The 19,034-nt window shown below is 38.2% G+C and overlaps 1 protein-coding gene across 1 annotated transcript in view; it reads right to left on the bottom strand.

Moving 5' to 3' along the window:
* Positions 1–1,483: 1,483 nt before the first annotated feature.
* DCDC1 (doublecortin domain containing 1) overlaps positions 1,484–19,034 on the bottom strand; it is a 322,276-nt gene continuing 304,725 nt past the window's right edge. The window contains exons 28-35 of the mRNA XM_044426107.1: positions 15,811–16,014; positions 14,894–15,101; positions 12,557–12,706; positions 10,018–10,119; positions 7,668–7,804; positions 6,122–6,301; positions 2,755–2,905; positions 1,484–1,605 (exon numbers count right to left, since the gene is read on the bottom strand). Coding sequence (XP_044282042.1) covers positions 1,484–1,605; positions 2,755–2,905; positions 6,122–6,301; positions 7,668–7,804; positions 10,018–10,119; positions 12,557–12,706; positions 14,894–15,101; positions 15,811–16,014 — 1,254 coding nt within the window. The remainder of the gene's footprint in view (positions 1,606–2,754; positions 2,906–6,121; positions 6,302–7,667; positions 7,805–10,017; positions 10,120–12,556; positions 12,707–14,893; positions 15,102–15,810; positions 16,015–19,034) is intronic.

The following is a 19,034-nucleotide window of genomic DNA, read 5'->3' as shown; positions in this document are numbered from 1 at the left end:
AGCTGAACTGCCCTTACCCACATGTTCAAATTATGAAATTCATATATCAGCTTCTGGGAGGTATAGAAATGAAATAATAATTCAGCATATGGAAAAACAGGTTTGACATACTTTGTAGGGTTTGCCATACTTCAGGGTAGTATAACCTGAAGTACAGGTCTACTCAAGTTATCCAACAACTAGTTTTCATTTTATACACTGAGTGTGAATGCAGTTATAGAGAAGATTGTTTAGCTCTTTGTTTAAGGGTATACCATCAGGAAGGAGATGGATAAATATCTGTTAATAATTTTTCAGCTAGCTACAGATTACTAATAGCAAATTTCTTAAGGAGATTTTTTTTAGTACAGACAAATAGCTTTAGACAAAATGAAATGGGCACAGAAATTTGTCCAAATATTCTAGCTTTGTATAATCACTTTTCCTTAAAAGAAAAAAAAAATTCTTAGTTGCTGAAATAAATGCCTTCTCTAGTGGCTTCAACAATTCTGCAACAATTAACTTTAAATGGTTCTTCTCCCTTGATTCCATTTCATTGACCAAAGCTACACTTTCTAACCAATTATTTTAAAATATTTAAGATTACTTTATAAATTGAGTTATATATAACTATATATATAAAACTAAGTATAAATAACTTCCAATGAGATTCCCCTCATACTACAAATGACACAAGGGATACCTTTAATTAGGTTCAACACAGAGTTCCCTGTAGTAACTGCTAACTATGACAAAGTTAGTTGGAGAATCAGTGCAATATTCAATATAAACAGACCTTTCTTCCCCTTCTGAATTTGCTTACCCCATATATGTGATTAAACCAACTGAGCTTTAGGTTCAACAGAGTAATTTCAGTGGTATGTAGGCAAATATTGGACACAAATGGGAAACATTTGAAAATACTCAGCATATACAATAAGTACAGGAGTAGCTGGAAAGATAGTGTATCTAATGTTTACGTAATGGCAATATGGCATGAGATGCATGAATACAGAGGTAATTATGTACTGAATAAGGAGCTCTGTTAGGGGTCTTTTGCCTGGAGCCTACCAATGTATACATGGGCAGTCTAACCCAATAAAATTATAGAATCCAAAGTAAGCCTTACAAAATGATCCCATGGAAATTATTCCATTTATTAAAGTATCTAAAGCCTGTATTCTGATATTATGAGCTTGTAAAGAAGCCTGGATACAGAAAGACCCCACCTAATGTTATCCAAAACCTTTCCCAGATGCTTATTGCTAGCATGTCAGTTGTTACCAAGGGTATCACAAGAAATGTTGAAGAATTAATTTTATGCTGAATGGAGTTTGTTTTTGGAGTTGTTGTTTTTTTAAACCTTGTTTTCTTAAATGGTAGCTAGAAAGTCTGGCTTCTGACATGAGCTGTCCAGCCCTTTTTAACCTCATAAAATATAACAGTAATAACATATAACTTATAGTCAATTATATATAGTATGTTGTACTATTATGCTACATTTTTATGATACAACCTTCTGTGTATTTTTTTCCAATGGTGAGACACTAATGTTGGTAGAATCTGGACCCTGCTGCTTCCGAATTCTGGCATAAAGAGCTCTAACTTCCAGTTCATGCTTCATGGCTGAAACAACAGTTTTAAACTTCAGTAATGAAAATAATTTATGAAAACAATTTCATACAACTTGCAAAAATAGAATTTAAGTGGTTAATACAACAAGTTACAAGTCCATTGTTATATGGCCAAATTAATGGCATATATGGATGTCAGTGTTCTCCTACTGATGGTTGATTCCTGTCTGATATTAAATCTAGTGTTGAACTTGGATTATTTCTTAAGTGGGGACTCCTGGACTGCACTGAAACTTGGAATTCAATACCAACAACATCATACATCAGAGGCTTAATTTCAACTGAATACAACTTTTAAAAATTTGAACGTATGCTTCTTCTGGACTTTGGCTGATAACAAAGAAGTACCACTCTGAACACAGCTATCAGACCATTCCAGATTTTCTTTTTTTTATGTATGACAGGACCTCCATCTGCACAAATCGGTTCCAAGCCCCCCCCAGAAGATGCCTGAAACTGCAGCTAATAGCAAGCACTATGCAATACATATACAATTGCAAGCAGGCAGTGAGTGGCGGGCCACAAAATAAACTCAAATATATACATTTCTTTTTCTCAATTTATTCATTTTACCCCAGCACTTTAAGACTTTTTCTTTTGGCACTTTACAACTTCTCTTTAGGCCAAGGCCAAGTGTGGCTAACTGAAAATGTGGTAACCAAGTCAGTGGATATAGGAGTCCTGCTGTACTTTGTTTTTGTATATTTTCAGTAATAGTATTTAAGGTTGAGTTTTTTAAAAAACTGTAATGTTGATGCTTGCGATTTTTTAAAGAATTTGCACATATTAATAATAATTTATAAACACATCATTCCACATAAAAGCCACACTAAAATGGAGTGACATACAACAGAAATGAAATGTTCAATTTCAGAATACTTTCAGAATGATTTAAAAATAATTCTTTTTCATCAGGTCAATTTCAAACCTCCCCTAGAGCAAGTTAGTCATCACACCAAACCACAGTTGCCACCTAGACTTTCAAAAGCCAAACAGGCTTCAGCCATGGTTGTGTTCAGGCACAGGGGGATAGCCTCATGAACAATGTCTCATCCACCTCTAAATAATTCTGTGCAATGTAAGTATTTGGCACATTTGTCAAGAGCTGTAAAACGATGGTTCTGAAACTGCCATAGACTACCTTTTCTGCTCATAAAGGGATGTCCTGTGGTAACACAAACAATCATGTCTCTTTCTATTTCATCCCACGATTGCAGTGGCTCACCATCAGGTGTGTACAGTGTCCTTGCAGGTTGTGGCATTTTTAGTTGTGTTGTACAGCTGTCAAGTAGCTGAAACATAGCAAACAGTGGTCCATGTTGGTTTCTGAGTTCAGTCCACCAATCACAACAGTACACATGCCTACTACAGCTAATTTCAAGGATTGCACATAGTCAATGAATCAGGCTCAGTCATCAATTTCCCTCTCACATACACCTTTATTTGAGGATAAACATGGATCTGACTGGGACCTCACAATATGGAGCTAGTAGAACAGATCAACTGCAGAGTATGGACAGATATTTTAAAAGGCACTGAATGTCTCGAATTTATTGCCTTGTATACCTCTAAGTCATGGCAGTGGGGAGGAGGGAGTTGAGAGTAAACCACTTTAAAGCCTACCTTACACAGCATTTATTCATTTAGTAAATTTATGTGCCTTTTTCCTTCCATGTTGAAACTCGGAGGATTCCCAGGTGGTCTACCATCCAGGTCCTGGCCAGACCCTGAGTTATTTAATTTCAGGAAAGTGGCAGCAGAGTCTTTGTTCAGAAGTAGATGAAAGCACTCCTGCTTTCCTTTAGAACAGAAATGGGCAACTTATGTTCCTCCAGGTATTTTGGCCAACAACTTTCATGATCCCTCAACACTGGCTAGGCTGATGGGAGCTATACACCAAAACATGTTTAATGTTTTGTGAGCCGCCTTGAGGCTTCAGCGAATGGGGCGGCATAGAAATTTTCTAAATAAATAAATAAACAGTTGGAGGACCACTCCTGATTGACAAGGTCCCAGTTCCAATCTCCACCACTGCCTCTTCCTGAGACCGTGAAGCGCTGCAGCCCATATATTCTATATTTTCTATATTTCCACTTACCAAAGTGGCACTCAAGGTGGCTAACACCATTCAGAACACAATCAACAGTTAAATAATTAAAGCCAAAGCCAAATTACAGAAACCTTTTAGTAGACCAAACAGAATCAGCATAAAATATCAAAAATGAATGGAAAGTCCAGATAAAGTTGTTTTCACCTGATGGAAGAATGAAAAAGACACGGCCAAACAAGCCTCTCTCAGGAGAGAATTCCACAGCAGAAGGATAACTAGAGCCTCTTAGACATCTTCACTAACCTTAGACTGACCCATGCTGGGATTCAGACAGGGGCTTTTTTATAAGATGCTAGGGTGTGGGCACGTTAATATGAGAGAAAGTGGTTCTTAAGGTACTTTGAGCCCAAGCCATTGAAGGCTTTATAAATAATGACAGGCACTTGTAATTGTGCCCAGAAGGATACTGGCGAGTGGTAACTAGTTTTGTTCAGAGAGCATGCTAGAATTAAACAGTATAGGCTACACTGTGAAATGTATTTCCTTGGAAGGTTTGCTTGACTCCCTCTCTTTTCACAACAGGACAAAAATCTTTTCCTTTAGGCTGGCATTTGTTTTATCAGATCATTACAGTTTTATCTGACTGTATATGTCTCAGTTTTTATTATCCTGTACTGGGGGAGGGTTTATGATTGCATTTTATTGGTTGGATTTAATTGTTGTTAGCCACCTTGGGCAATCGGTAGAAAGAAAAGATATACATTTAGTATGAATATAAATACTTTAATATTTATTAATTTGTTACTTTAAAGCTTGGTGCTTGTTTCCCCTTTTTTTTTTTTTTTAGTTTCTTTGGGATCATAAGCCTGCAGGCAGGAACAAACAAGGAACAATCTTGTTTGTTACTGAAATTATGGAAGCCACTTTTATTTGAGACTTTTACTATGTTCTGGGGACAGAATACAAGGAACAAAAACTCAGTTGTTGCTTGGAAAAATGTTCCTAGGCTTCTGGATTGGAAGAGATATACTTGAAAATGGGGTGGGGTGGGAAGGTGCAATGCCTAGTGAAATTTAGGAGCCAGAAAGGGGGCAACAAAGAATTGTTCCAGTAGTCTGGATAGAATTATTCAAAATAAGTAAATTTATAAACATCTTTTCATAAATTCCATAATTAAAAATAAAATATGTATAATTTATACATACATTATATAACATACATAATTTATATAAGTAATAGAATCCAGCTTTTCTAGATACTAGAATTTACACACACATGTACAGAATCATAGGACAGGATAAGCAAAAAGCTGTACACAAAGAGCAGGAAATTCTACTCTCCTTTCCTAACCTAGCTTCTCAAGATTATGTTGGAATAGAAATCGAAGAGAGATGCTTGTGAAGTTTCTTCAAACACACCATATTTTAATCTTTATTTCCCATAGTTTCTTGTTCAGGTATTGCTATGTGAAACCTTACTGCACTAAAGATGATAGAAAAGACTTATTATAAATAATGTACATTGGTGCCCATAAGGGAATTATAGTACAGCTAGCAAGATGGTAGTAATAGGTTCTCCAGGTCTTTGATGTGATATATCAGAGGAACTGGCTCGCATTTATGCCATGGTATTTATAATGCAAGGGAGAAGAATTCTGTAGGTCTTCAAAACCAAAATCAAATCAGTTACTCCCAAATTTCCTTTAACCACCCTTTTTTCACACAACTGGCTTGATTAAAGACCAATCAAGGGTTGGGTTTTTACATTTTTCTTGTAAATGCCATGAGCATGTGAAGTAAATGGGATCAATTTTTCTGGAAGAAATTGTAAATGAATTTATGCACTTTAACAGAGCATGGCTTTAGTCAAAAGACCAAGAATTATCTGGGAACTAGTTCAAGTTAACTTGAACTACATAACTATGATAACTAATTAACAGATGTTTCGCTTACATGATACTTCACATGTATAAATGTTCCGATATTTAGATATGGGCGTGTACCATCAATCTGGCTTCCCATAACCCTCTGCACTCATAGATGGGTAATTTTGACCATTTATATCTTTTACCCATGATCACAAGATGCAGTGACTAAGACACTTCTGGGATTCCTGATATCCTGGTGGAACCTCACTCCTCCCTTCCCCATCCATCAGAAAACTTTCCTAGGACCAGCTTCAGAGTCATATTTGCAACTTCAGAGTCACAGCCAACTGCAAGGATGGAGAGAGGTCACAGCAAGATTGGAGTCCCAGTTCCTAGCTGATAACACATTTTGGAGGTCAGAGCTAGGATGTCAACTTGTTCTATGGCTGTCTAGACAGCATCCAGCAGCCACAGGATTGCACATGAACCTTTTTACAGGAACAACGTCTATATTTAAAAGTCAAGAAGTGATCTATAATTATGCAACAGCACTAGAGAACTAATGTAAAAGAAGCATTTCTTCTCTTTTACCTCTGAAATTGTTTTCCCCCAGACACGAGCTCCCTGCTCAGGTGTATATCCATTTATATAAGCCCACACTCTTTTGGTTGTGGGTTGTTTGTAGAGATTTCTTTGGCTTTTTGCAAGTAGTTTAGGAGAAAATTGAGAACTTCTTTTCAATTGCAATGCTTGAAGCTCGGAAAGATGCATCTGTTATGAAACACAATTGTTCCAAAGTCATGGAGATTAGTCATTATGTGACTATTGACATACAGAATGTTGCACTTAAGAAAACTAGAAGTGAACAAAGAACAATTGATGAATAATTGAAGTTTCTTATATCATTCTGTAAATGTACACAAGATTATCTGTTCCACTTATCAAGCATGACTGATTTAGGGCATTGTCTGCATGAATTAATTTTGGAGGGTGCTTAAGTGCTGATGCAGTGTTTCTTACCCACAGAAACCAATTAGCATTGGTAGCTTGCACAGCAGACAAAGGATACCCCCATATAAGGCTTTTACTGTACAATTGCACCGCTTCAGTCATAGATTGTTATGGGGGAGATGTGAACGCATTATCCACTTGTAATTCTGTTTTTCTCACTGCTTCTTCTATCTCTTTTACCACAGAAAATCTGTTCAATAAAAGATGGAACAGCAGCATAATGCCTTCTGGCCATCAGTAGTAGGAACCCTTTTCCTGGAAGCATCCATGGAGAATTGTGAAGCACACATGATGCACGTGGAGGAAAGAAACTAAACTCTTGTGATGCAGGTATAGCTGGTTTTAGATGTTGTTTCTTGCCCTTCCAGAATGTCCTCAAAAGCAACAAACTCGGGATGCAGAAAGGTACCATACAGGTGTATAAACTGTGTTTATGCTTTTAAGTGCTTCTATGAACCAAGTTCTTATTCTGCTAAAATCTTAAATAGTAATGGTAGGAGCAGAAGGAAAGTGACAGTTTCCAAAGCTGTTTCCTTTGTAAATGGTACCTGTATAGTTCAAGGTATTTCTTACTTATTTTGAGTACATCCTATAAAATGCTTTATTTGCTATAATTAAGACTTCTTCATGGTTCTGTACTTTAGCATGCTTCTAAGAAACATAATGTGTTGCTCTTGGTTCAGCTGTTAATAGTGATTAAACATTGAAGACCAATTCCAAACTGCTGTTTGAATCAGTGTTTCCCTTTAGAAACTCATATTTAACCTGTTCTAGTATTTTGCCGGTAAAACTGCAGCCGCAGCCACAGGAGGGCTGTAAAGTTCTCTCAGGAACCATCTGGAGATTTTAGGGGAGAAAAACGTGGTCAGGAAAATGTTTGAATAAGAAAGTCATGTAAAATAGTAGATGTCTCTGTCTAAGGCAGTTCTGCTCTTATCCTTTATTCTTTCCAATGTAAAATATGGATGCTTCCTCTCTCACCTAACTCTTTAGGAAACAAGAGCTGTCATTGGGATAAGGTCTTGGCTCATCTGTTTACTATATTAATTTTGTTTTGACAAAATGTGTTTCATTTATCATCAAAACAAATTGTCACACAAATGCAGCACAAAGTAAATTGTCATACCTCAGTGTGTTGTATAGTTTCCATGAGCTTCATTTCTTCTTGAGTTTCTTCATTCCAGCCTCCTTCTACTACCACAGGCTGGAGAGGACTCTTTGTGGGCACCAGGATAGCCGCTTTAGATTTTGTTATGCGTCTGCCTAAAACAAGGATGTCCTGGAGAGTTACTTTTTTTAAAAAAAATCATAATGTCTGATGTGAAGAGGTCTTAATAATGCTATAAAACAAAGATTAAAGACATGCTATGTATATTTCCAATGTTGTCATACCTGCATATATTGGCCGGGATCCAAAGCACCCTATACACAAGTGGAAAGCACTTCTGCATGTGAGGAGGGATGGGGTGCATTGCACGGTGCTACAGAGAATTCCTCCAACATGCAGAGTAACAAGAAATTCTTCCAGTGTGTAGTGGGGGAGGGAAGGTGATGACAAAAAACTACACACAATATAATTCTTGTTGCAAAAAATAATGCATAGTCTGTTATTTATACGCAGTCCCCAGGTTACAAACAAGTTCAATTCCTGAGAAAATGGAAATTTGTCTTTAAGTTGAATTTGTACGTAAGTTGGATCACATTGAGTTGGCCCTCCACATTCGTGGCGTTTAGGGGCACAGGATCCCCCTGACAGTGGGAAAACTATGAGTATATTTAGCTCCACCCTCCCTGCCCAAACTCCCCAGTGCATCCTCTTTGCAGTAAGGAAATGTCAGAGAGATTTCCCTCTGTAGATGGGCAGAGCAGGAAGGTATGCCTTGGAGACTTCCCTCTCTGCCCTTTTGCTTCCTCTCTCTATGGTGATGACAATTTTCTTCAGTAATTTTTTAAAATTAATATGCTTGATAACAGTTTGTCTGTAAGTATGGGTTGTTCGTAACTTGGAAGTTTATAACTTGAGGACTGCCTGTATAATTCAAATACTCTCCTGCTATGATGACATTTGAGATCTAGTTTTCTAACTAGATTTCAGATTAGTGAAGTTTCATTAAACTGAACAGACAGACTCCAATGCTTTTCTTTTGACAATGGGAGGCTTTGATCAGTGACCCTTCTGGATCAGGTTTTGGGGAACAGAGGGCACTGGAGTGGAAGAAAGAATTGCTGAAAATTGTCCCTACTGCACGTCATTGACTGAAGCCTTTCATTGGTAGAAGAAACTCTGATTCTACCTAATGATGCCATTATCACATGGTGATCATTTTTTAAATTTTTGTTTCTAATAGAAAACCAACTGCAGGTTTTAAGGCAATGATAACAGATTGTTTTTTGGCTCTATATCCTTCTCCTTATAGCCAATATGTTTACAGGATGGATAGGATTAATCACAGTCAATTTTAAGAACAAAATGTAAAATACAATAATCCCTGTCAACATTACGGACAACAGTAAGTATTTTAGGAAAACATGTTCTTCTAATTCAGTGTATTGTCCCCTGCAGGTATTAGAGCAGTGATGCATATGAACCCACAGAAACATTTTCCATGGAGGCTCAGTAGAGTTAGCTGTAGTTTAAAGTTGTACTCGGCAGAGTTACATGTAGTTTTGCTTAAATTTGCGGGAAGTACTGGATGCTCTTATCCTATGCAAACAAGAACACATCATTTTGAAGCTCTGATTGCACAAGGTACATGGTAGAAGGCCTGGAGTAGGAAATCCTGCAAGTCATCAATTTGTCGCTCATGTGATTCTTGGGGTTTGGGGTTTGGCCCCGTAAGCCCTGCACCCAGGAGGAATTATGTCTGGAAGAACTGTCACGTCTTGGAGGAAGTCCGCTGGGATCTCCAATATCAGATTGGAGTTCATAGTGAAGATGTGGGCAGCAGGAGAGTTAACTGGCATAGACAGAAACTACTTCTATCCCCTGTGCCAGCTGAGTGACTTTGAACAGTGCATGCTGCATGCAAGTAAGGTCTCAAAAGGTTTGAGAGCAGCAGTAGTTTTGTGTGGTTGAGTGGTTTTGAAGCTATGGGGACAGCATGTACTGTATGAAGCCAGGAACATGGATTTCTATGGGCAGTGTAGGCTGTGTGAAACCAGGAAGAGTAGCAGCTGCTCCTCCAAGCACTGGCCAAATCCCTTTCTCCCTCCTGGCAACTGCATGCATCTCCCGGCATGGACAAAGGCGAAATCCCCACATGGTGGAGAGATGTTATCACTGGTCACGGTCTTGCCCCTTTACATATTTTAGCCTCCAGAGGGCCACATGAAGTGGGAGGGATTAAGTAACACCTGTAACAGAAGAATCCAGTGTGAACCAATCTTAAATGACCAAATTTACTGTATTATCGTAATAATATATCATGGAGAAATACTATGCTACCAATGAATTCCATGCACACGGTGATACTGACCTTGCAGTTGTCTCATTTTGTGTTTCATTACATCTAGATCTGCTAGAATTTTATCTTTCTTCAACCACTTTTGTCGTTCTTGTCTCTCCGCTTTTTGCAAGGCTGTAGTGATGATAATGAATGATAATGATAATATTAAAAGGCATCAGCTGTGCCATCCTGAGTACCTGCTACACCAGCACTGAGGAGAGGGCTGAGGAGAGGGGTAGCCATGGTCTGCAGGAATACTATCTTCCTCTATAGGCTTTCTGTTCAGTCAAGTACAGAACTTGAGTGTTTGTACCTTGTGTCAGGTGCCTGACACAGATTAGGGATTCCGCAAGCGTACTGCTCACCATGCTGCCCCTCAGTTTCCTTGCCGAGGTGGCCTTGGACTTGGTGTTGAGAATCCCTAGCAGGATGTTTCTGGGGGATTTTAGCTGCTGTGCCAAGGCTGCTGTATCTGGGGAGGCTCAGGACTTCATGGTCGCCATGACAACCATGGGGCTGCCTCAATATGTTATTGACCCAACACATATAAAAGGACACATCCTTGATCTGGTTTTCTTGACTGGGCAGGAGGATAGTTATCTGGATGTGGGGGAATTAACACCAACCCACTTGTCAGATCACCTCCTATGAGGGAGACTTTTGGCTACCTCTCCCCTCTGTAAGGTGGGAGGCCTTAAAGCTCCACTCCCAGAAGCTACTACACCCTGATGGTTTCCAGAGGGCTCTGGGGGAGTTTCCAGTTGATATGGCTGGTGCTTCTGTTGAAGCCCAGGTTACTCGGTGGAATGCTCGGACAGTTGACACAATTGCTCCCAAGTGCCCTCTTCCCTTTTGTAGAGCCCAGTCAGCTCCTTGGCATACACCAGAGTTGAGGGCGATGAAGCAGGAGGGAAGATGGCTAGATGCAGATGGATCTTCTGCATCTGATTGAACATGGATTAGGGCTCATTATCCAGCCTACTGGATCCAGCCTACTCTGTGGTGATGAGGGTGGCAAAGAAGCAGTTCTTTTCCACCAGCATTGCATCTCCTCAGTGTTGTCTAGCAGAGCTTTTCCAAGTAGTTTGTGGCCTATTATATTCTGGGTTAGAGAAAGAAATCATGGAACCCTCGGTAGCTTGCTGTGATGAATTTGCAACAGCATTTTGAAGACAAGGTCACTCCAATTTGTCATGAATTGAACACCACAATTAAAGCAGTTCCATGAGCAGAGACATACAAAGCACCATCTGGTCCACTTTTATTGGATGAACTTCAGTTATTTGTGGCCTGAGGACATGGACAAGCTACTTGGCCAAATCTGACCCACCACTTGTGTGCTTGACACTTGCCCTTCATGGCTTATTACTGCAATTAAGGAAAGGATTTCTATCTGGATCCAGGAGACTGTAAATACCTCCTTGAGAGAAGGAATGGTGCCAGCATCCCTGAAAGAGCCTGTAATTAAGTCACTCCTGAAAAAGCCTAATCTGGACTCACAGGATGTTAATAACTATAGGCCTGTGGCCAACATCACCTTTCTGGGCAAGATGCTTGAGCTGTATAGCTCCAGGCACTCTTGAATGAAATTGGTTTTTATATATTCTATTTTATTCTGTACAGTTGCTATGCTTCTATACTGAAACATAGCAATTGCTATTATGCTTTTGTTTTTTACAATAATTTGTGTGTCTTTTAAACTTTTGTTTAATTTTAACTTTTCTTAATTGCCCAGACAGCCTCAGCTATTGGGTGGCATAAAAATGAAACAAACAATTTCTTCTACAGTATTATTGTACCTATATGTTTGTAAAGTTTATTGTTAGCCTAATGCACTCTATTTTTAAAACAACAACCACAACCATATACTGCTAACACAGAGATTCAGTTATAAGTATTTAATTAAAAAGTATCTTCATAAGAAATTCTATCTGAAAATATGGCAAAAATTATGAATATCTCTCTAGAACAGGTGCAAATGGAGAAAAAAACCAGACTACAAAATTTACAAATTGAACATTGCCTACTTAAGCAAATGCTACAATCCCATTCACATGTATGTGGAAGTAGGATCTATTGAACGACATGGGACTTGCTTCTAAGAGAACATTTATAAGATTGGTTTGACAGTAATACATTTTAAAAATGATTGAAGACTGAAGTTGTGTTTTTGACAATAATAGCTTGTTCATTATTTCTCAGCAAAAATCGTTTATTCTGCATCCCAAGGAGATTTTTAACTTTTGTAGCTTGAAGGGGAGGTACAGAGCCTGCATTGCAACCACTTTGGAAGCTGAAAGCACTTGAAAAAGCAATCTGGAAATAATATATTTGTTGTGTAGATGTCCCATTCAAAGAAGGAAAAAGACAAATATTTAACTGGACACACTCTCAAATTTGAGCACATCTAAAATAGCTCTTTGGAACCCAGAGCTATTTGGAAATCCATAGCTTTGGAATAAGCTATATTAATAGCTTAGTAACATACACTGCTTTTATATCATAGCAACATAATATGCTGCGTTTAGGTGTTGGGAAAAAAATCTTCCATTTGGAAGAAATGACTTACTATCCAAAGGCAGGAAAGGTTCTCCACAGGAAACCCAAACTTCAACTGGATTTCTAAGAATGATGTTGAGCAAAATGTCATCAGTCAAGTTCAGACTTTTTGGAGTAATCACTGATGATACAAACTCTGTCTTCATTTCCTCCTCTGCCTCTTTATATTGGTAGAAAGATAGAAAATGGAACTTTAGATCTTCTTTCAACTGCTATATTACACTTAACTTCTTTCACTTTCAGATCATAACATGTTCTAGTTCTAGCTTATGTCCATATATTTACTATTTAAGACTTGCTCATAATTGAGCAGTACTGGGTCATGGTGACACAATGTAAGCCCTTTGCCATGGAGGTGAGGCCCTCAAGTGCAATCTTACAGGTTTTGTATGCCTGTGTACAACTCAGACAATTTCTTCATCATTTTCTGACATCTCATTCAGATTTGCTGATTCTTTTGCTGATTTTCTTTAGCCTTGCTCCCCACTATGTGTTCTGATCAGAGGGTTACATTTACTTTATGAAGTAAAGACTTCATTAAACAAATATAAAGAGTTTATTTATAGAATAGACATCATCTGTATTTGCTAGGTTTCAAAGAAGTATTGGCCTTTTCTTCTGCTGGGAAGAAGAAATGATGGGCAATTGCCAAGCTTTACTTTACAGATCTGATGATTAAGCATGGTTTTTAACCTTTCCCAGCTTTTGCTTTAAATGTTTGAACTGATGGGATAAGGATCTGTAAACTTTCTAAGCAGTTGAAGGATGTCTAATAGAAAGCAGGAGCAAACTTTTAATGAGAGACTTCTTGTGGGCTAGCATATTGCTTAGAAAATCAATAGGCAAGAACGGGGGAATAAAGCAGATAAGATGAGTGCTTTTTACTAAGTGCATTTGATAAAGATTAGAAAATAATACATAGGAAACAAATACATAAAAGCGAAATATAGGCAAGAAAAAAGAGGACCAAATATAAACTGGTGCTGTATTAAAAACATGAAAAAGATGAATGGGAAAACTCTCCTTGTTCCCTTGTTTCACTTCTAGATAATGATCAAATGTGCATCTTTGAATAAATACAGCTCTATCCAAAATAACAAAACTGAGCTTAAAAAAAGATCTATATAACACTAGATGGGAAAGCTATGTTTAATAAAGCCCAGAAAAGCCAGAAATTTGTTTATACTGATACTAGAAAGAAAGAACGGAAGAAGAGTATATTCATCTACTATTTCTCTAACAGGCAAAATATTCTCTTTTTACAGTGTATGACTACAAAGTGGTAATTTCTTCCTGTTCATCAAGAAAAATGGGACTCCAGCATATAGCGCCTTTACTATCTAGAACAAATTCCAGAGGATTAGTTAATCTGTTGAAGCAAAAGCTACAACAAAGAGTCTTGTGGCACCTTAAGGATGAGTAGATCGTTGCAGGGATGGGCAATGTGTGACCCTTGAGTTGTGCTTGGATTGCAACACCCATAATCCCTAGTCAGTGTAGCCAATGTTGTAGGTGATGGGAGTTGAAGTCCAAGAACATTCCCCATCCTTGGTTTATTGTAAACTGCCATGGACTAAAGCCCTATAGGAGAGCATCTTAATCTCTCCAGAAACTCAGCTGCTGACCTATAGTCAAATTCTTTGACAAAAAGCATCTAAGGGAGATTTCAGCTTGAAACTGCAAACCTGGAATTTATCAACAATGTGTTTCTGTTTGTTTTGGACTTGACTGGGGACACTGTTATAGCTAGCCTCTGCTCTTCTGAATTTGAAACAGTACTCAGCTTGTATTCATTTGAGCTTTGGTAGATATATCAGGGGCTGCACTCTTTGCATTTCATGGCCTTTAGCACCTTTGTTTAGCTAAAATAAGTACGTGTGATTTCCATGTGATAACACAGGAAAAGCAATCTCAAAGTACTGAAGTATGTCAGTAGCATACCGAATAGTAACTTCTGCATGAATATAAGCCAAATGCATGTGCTTTCAGAATGTATGTGTGCAGGTTAAAAGTAATTTTGGACCATTAAATGGTTCATGATAAGATATATTATATAAATGACTAAAATAATTAGAACTTGTAGAATCCTTCTAAAACAAAACACAAAAAATTAAACATTTGTTCAAATACAATGTACTAGCATTAATCGTTCCTCCACAAGATTTCATTGTTCTTTGAGAAAATAGAAAACAAACCAAGAGATTTCCAAGATATTTCTCAGTAGCATACCAGCAAACAGGCTCCCTATAGCTTTACTACAAAAAGGGGTTAGCTCTGTGAAGTCAGATAATCTACATGCTAGTTAAGTACAAATTTAATTGGGAACTTGTTGAGGATGGTATTTTACCTTTCATGAGAAATGCAGATGCATTTTCATTAGGGCAGGAAATAGAAGTTGCTCGTTCATCTCTTTTTCCCAATTCCTGCTTTCTCAAATAATCATTTACAGCACACAAAATTAAATCCTGCAGTGTAAGGATTAAGGTTCCTTCACTGGTGTACAGTCTGCAAGCTGTCCTGTTAAGTTCAAGTCGTCTGGTACATAAAGAAAGCAGCTGAAGTAGGGGGGAAGTTAATAATATATAATTTAGCTTGCTAACTTCAAATATTCAGTTACAATTTTATTCTATTGCTATCCTCAGATTACTTCATTTATTTTAACTATATATTCCATTTCAATCCTGCCTGCCTTCTAAGAAATTAAGGCAGAGTATCTCTTTGTCTCTCCCCATTTTATCATTTCCAGCTCATGAGATATTACCAGCTAAGAGATAATGACTGGCACATGGTCAGTCAAGGAGCTTCATGGCTGAGTGGGAAGCTGACAGTCTCCACAGTTTGAGTTTTTGGATGTGATGCAACACATAAAGACAAGAAAGCCAGTGTGGTGTAGTGGTTAGGGACTCAGGGAGTCTTGGTTCTAGTCCCTGCTCAGCCATGGAGACAACTGGGTGACTTTCAGACTCTCAGCACAATCTACATCACAGGGTTGTTGTTGTGAAGATAAGACTGAGTGCAGGAGGAGGAAAACGATGTAAACTGCTTTGAGTTCTTTAAAAGAAAGAAAAAGTTGAAATATAAAGCTAAAATATAAGAAGAGGATAAGCATGCAGATTTACAATACAAGTCAGAATTTCACCCAGCAGGGGAAAGTAGGCTTGAGATTCTGGATCATTCAGATCTCGTATTACTAGTATCACTAGTACACCCTGCTTGTCATTTTTAATCCCATTATGATTATCTGTTTGGATGATTGCTACTCACCATAGGGAACGTACTAGTGATTATTAGTTGCCCATTTTGGTAACCAGCTCCATTTCTGTATGCAATTATTTTCACTGCTCTCTGGTTTACAGCTGCAGACATCTTTTCTGAGATGATTTGCAATGAAGTTTCTGTCTTCAAAGATGCTAAAACTTCTTCTAAATACTGCAAGGTAGATTCAGCTTCAGAAGTTGATAAATCAGTCTTCAGGATAATATAGAAGATGAGTGAGTCATGACTGTTTTTATTACAATTATGATTTTTTTTTTTACAATTACTACATTTTTAAAATGTAGCTCACTGTTTTAATTTCAAATTTTATTCTTTATCACAATGTGGAGAGAGTTAACATATTCCTTGCATATGTCAATCTGGGTTGTATGGAGTTGTAAACTATATAGATCACAAAATCTAACAATTACAAAAATGTTGGTGACAGGTATGCTTGTTATATTTCAATAGATCAGATTAACAGTTCTTGGGGAATGCCAAAAAACATATTGATGGACTGCTGAAAAAATAGTGAAATAACTAAACAGCAAGAATTAAGATGCAATAGCTAAATAGATAAAAAAATTTATTTATATTTAAATACCTGTCAATTCCTAGATATTATTAATAAAACAGAATGTGGATTGAATTTGTTGAACAAGAACTCTTTGACAATTGCTTATTGCTACTTTTTAAGATTATATAGTACCTCTTAACAGAAATTAGACCATGGACTACTTGACTATGCTTTCAAGTTCTCTTTCTCTTGAATGAAATTGCAGAGATAGCAAAATCTGCTGGCTATTCTGCCATATACCTACATGAATATCCTCCTTTGCTACCTCCCAACAGCTATATTATTATTTTCTAATTATTTTACTTTCTTATTGCGGTAATGAAATATTATTTTCTCCCTCTACTAGGAATCAGTATCAGTGTCTCCAAGGGCCATACCATAAGGTATATTACACCTGGCTAACTTTTAATGGAAGTATAAACTTTAAAGAGAAATATTCTTTTCGTATGATCCACGACCACTAGAGTAGGAATAAAATGGATGCCAGAGTTACTCAGGAAATGCAACTATTAATACAAGATACAACACACATACTCCTTCATGGATCACTGCCTTGTCGTGGCGAAGGGGCTTGCGTAGCTCAATGAAGCTATGAGCTATGCTGTGCAGGGTAACCCAAGACGGACAGGTCATAGCAGAGAGCTCTGACAAAAAGTGATCCACTGGAGAAGGAAATGGCAACCCACTCCAGTATCTTTGCCATGAAAACCCCATGGACAGTACCAAAAGGCAAAAAGATATGACGCTGGAAGATGAGCCCCTCAGGTCAGAAGGTGTCCAATATGCTACTGGGGAAGAGCAGAGGGCTAGTACTAGTAGTGCCGGAAAGAATGAAGTGACTGGGTCAAAGCCGAAAGAACACTCAGTTGCTGATGTATCTGGTGGTGAAAGGAGAGTCCAATGCTGCAAAGATCTATACTCCATAGGAAGCTGGAATGTAAGATCCATGAATCAAGGCAAGCTGGATGTGGGCAAACAAGAGATGACAAGACTGAACATTGACATCTTAGGAATCAGTGAACTAAAATGGACAGGAATGGATGGATTTAATTCAGATGACCATTAGGTATACTACTGCAGGCAAGAATCCCTCAGAAGAAATGGAGTAGCCTTCATAGTCAATAAAAGAGTAGGAAAAGCAGTACTGGGATACAATCTCCAAAATGACAGAATGATCTCAATTCGAATCCAAGGCAAACCATTCAACATCACAATAGTCCAAGTCTATGCCCCAACCACTGGTGCTGAACAGGCTGAAGTTGACCGGTTCTATGAAGGTCTACAACACCTTTTAGAATTAACACCCAAAAATGATGTCCTTATCATCATGGGGGATTGGGATGCTAAAGTAGGAAGCCAAAAGATTACTGGAATAACAGGCAAGTTTGGCCTTGGAGTACAAAATGAAGCAGGGCACAGGCTGGTAGAATTTAATCAAGAGAACACACTGGTCACAGCAAACACTCTTTTCCAACAACCCAAGAGACAACTCTACACATGGACATCACCAGACGGTCAACACAGAAATCAGATTGACTATGTGCTCTTCAGCCAAAGATGGAGAAGCTCTATACAGTCAGTAAAAACTAGAGAGGAGCTGACTGTGGCTCAGATCATGAGCTTCTGGTTGCAAAATTTAGGCTTAAGTTGAAGAAAGTAGGTAAAACACTAGGCCACTCAGGTATGACCTAAATCATATCCCTGATGAATATACAGTAGAAGTGACAAATAGATTTAAGGAATTAGATCTGATAGACAGAGTGCATGAAGTACTATGGACGGAGGTTCACAACATTGTACAAGAGGTAGCATCTAAAACCATCCCAAAGAAAAAGAAATGCAAGAAAGCAAACTGGCTGTTTGAGGAAGCTTTACAAATAGCTGAGGAAAGAAGGGAAGTGAAAGGCAAGGGAGTAAAAGAAAGATACACCCAATTGAATGCAGAATTCCAGAGAATAGCTAGAAGAGATAAGAATGCCTTCTTAAATGAACAGTGCACAGAAATAGAAAACAATAGAATAGGGAGGACCAGAGATCTCTTCAAGAAAATTGGAGATATGAAGGAAACATTTCATACAAAGATGGGCATGATAAAGGACCAAAATGGCAGGGACCTACCAGAGGCTGAAGAGATTAAGAAGAGGTGGCAAGATTACACAGAAAACTATACAAGAAAAAGCTTAACATTCCTGATAACCACAATGGGGTGGTCACTGACCTCGAGCCAGACATCCTGGAATGTGAAGTCAAATGGGCCTTAGGAAGTCTGAGCAACAACAAAGCTAGTGGAGGAGACAGTATTCCAGGTAAGCTATTCAAAATCCTAAAAGACGATGCAGTTAAAGTGCTACACTCAGTATGCCAGCAAATTTGGAAAACTCAACAGTGGTCACAGGATTGGAAAAGGACAGTTAAATTTCAATCCCAAAGAAGGGCAATGCCAAAGAATGTTTAAACTACTGCACTATTGCACTCATTTCACATGCTAGCAAAGTTATGCTCAAAATCCTACAAGCTAGGCTCCAGCAGTATGTGGACCGAGAACTACCAGAAGTACAGGCAGGATTTCGAAGAGGCAGAGGAACTAGAGATCAAATTGCCAACATATGCTGGAGCCTAGCTTGTAGGATTTTGAGCATAACTTTGCTAGCATGTG

This window comes from Varanus komodoensis, unplaced genomic scaffold (assembly GCF_004798865.1).
Source record: "Varanus komodoensis strain SLA01 unplaced genomic scaffold, ASM479886v1 scaffold16, whole genome shotgun sequence".
NCBI lineage: Eukaryota > Metazoa > Chordata > Lepidosauria > Squamata > Varanidae > Varanus > Varanus komodoensis.
This window is presented reverse-complemented; position numbering and strand designations above follow the sequence as displayed.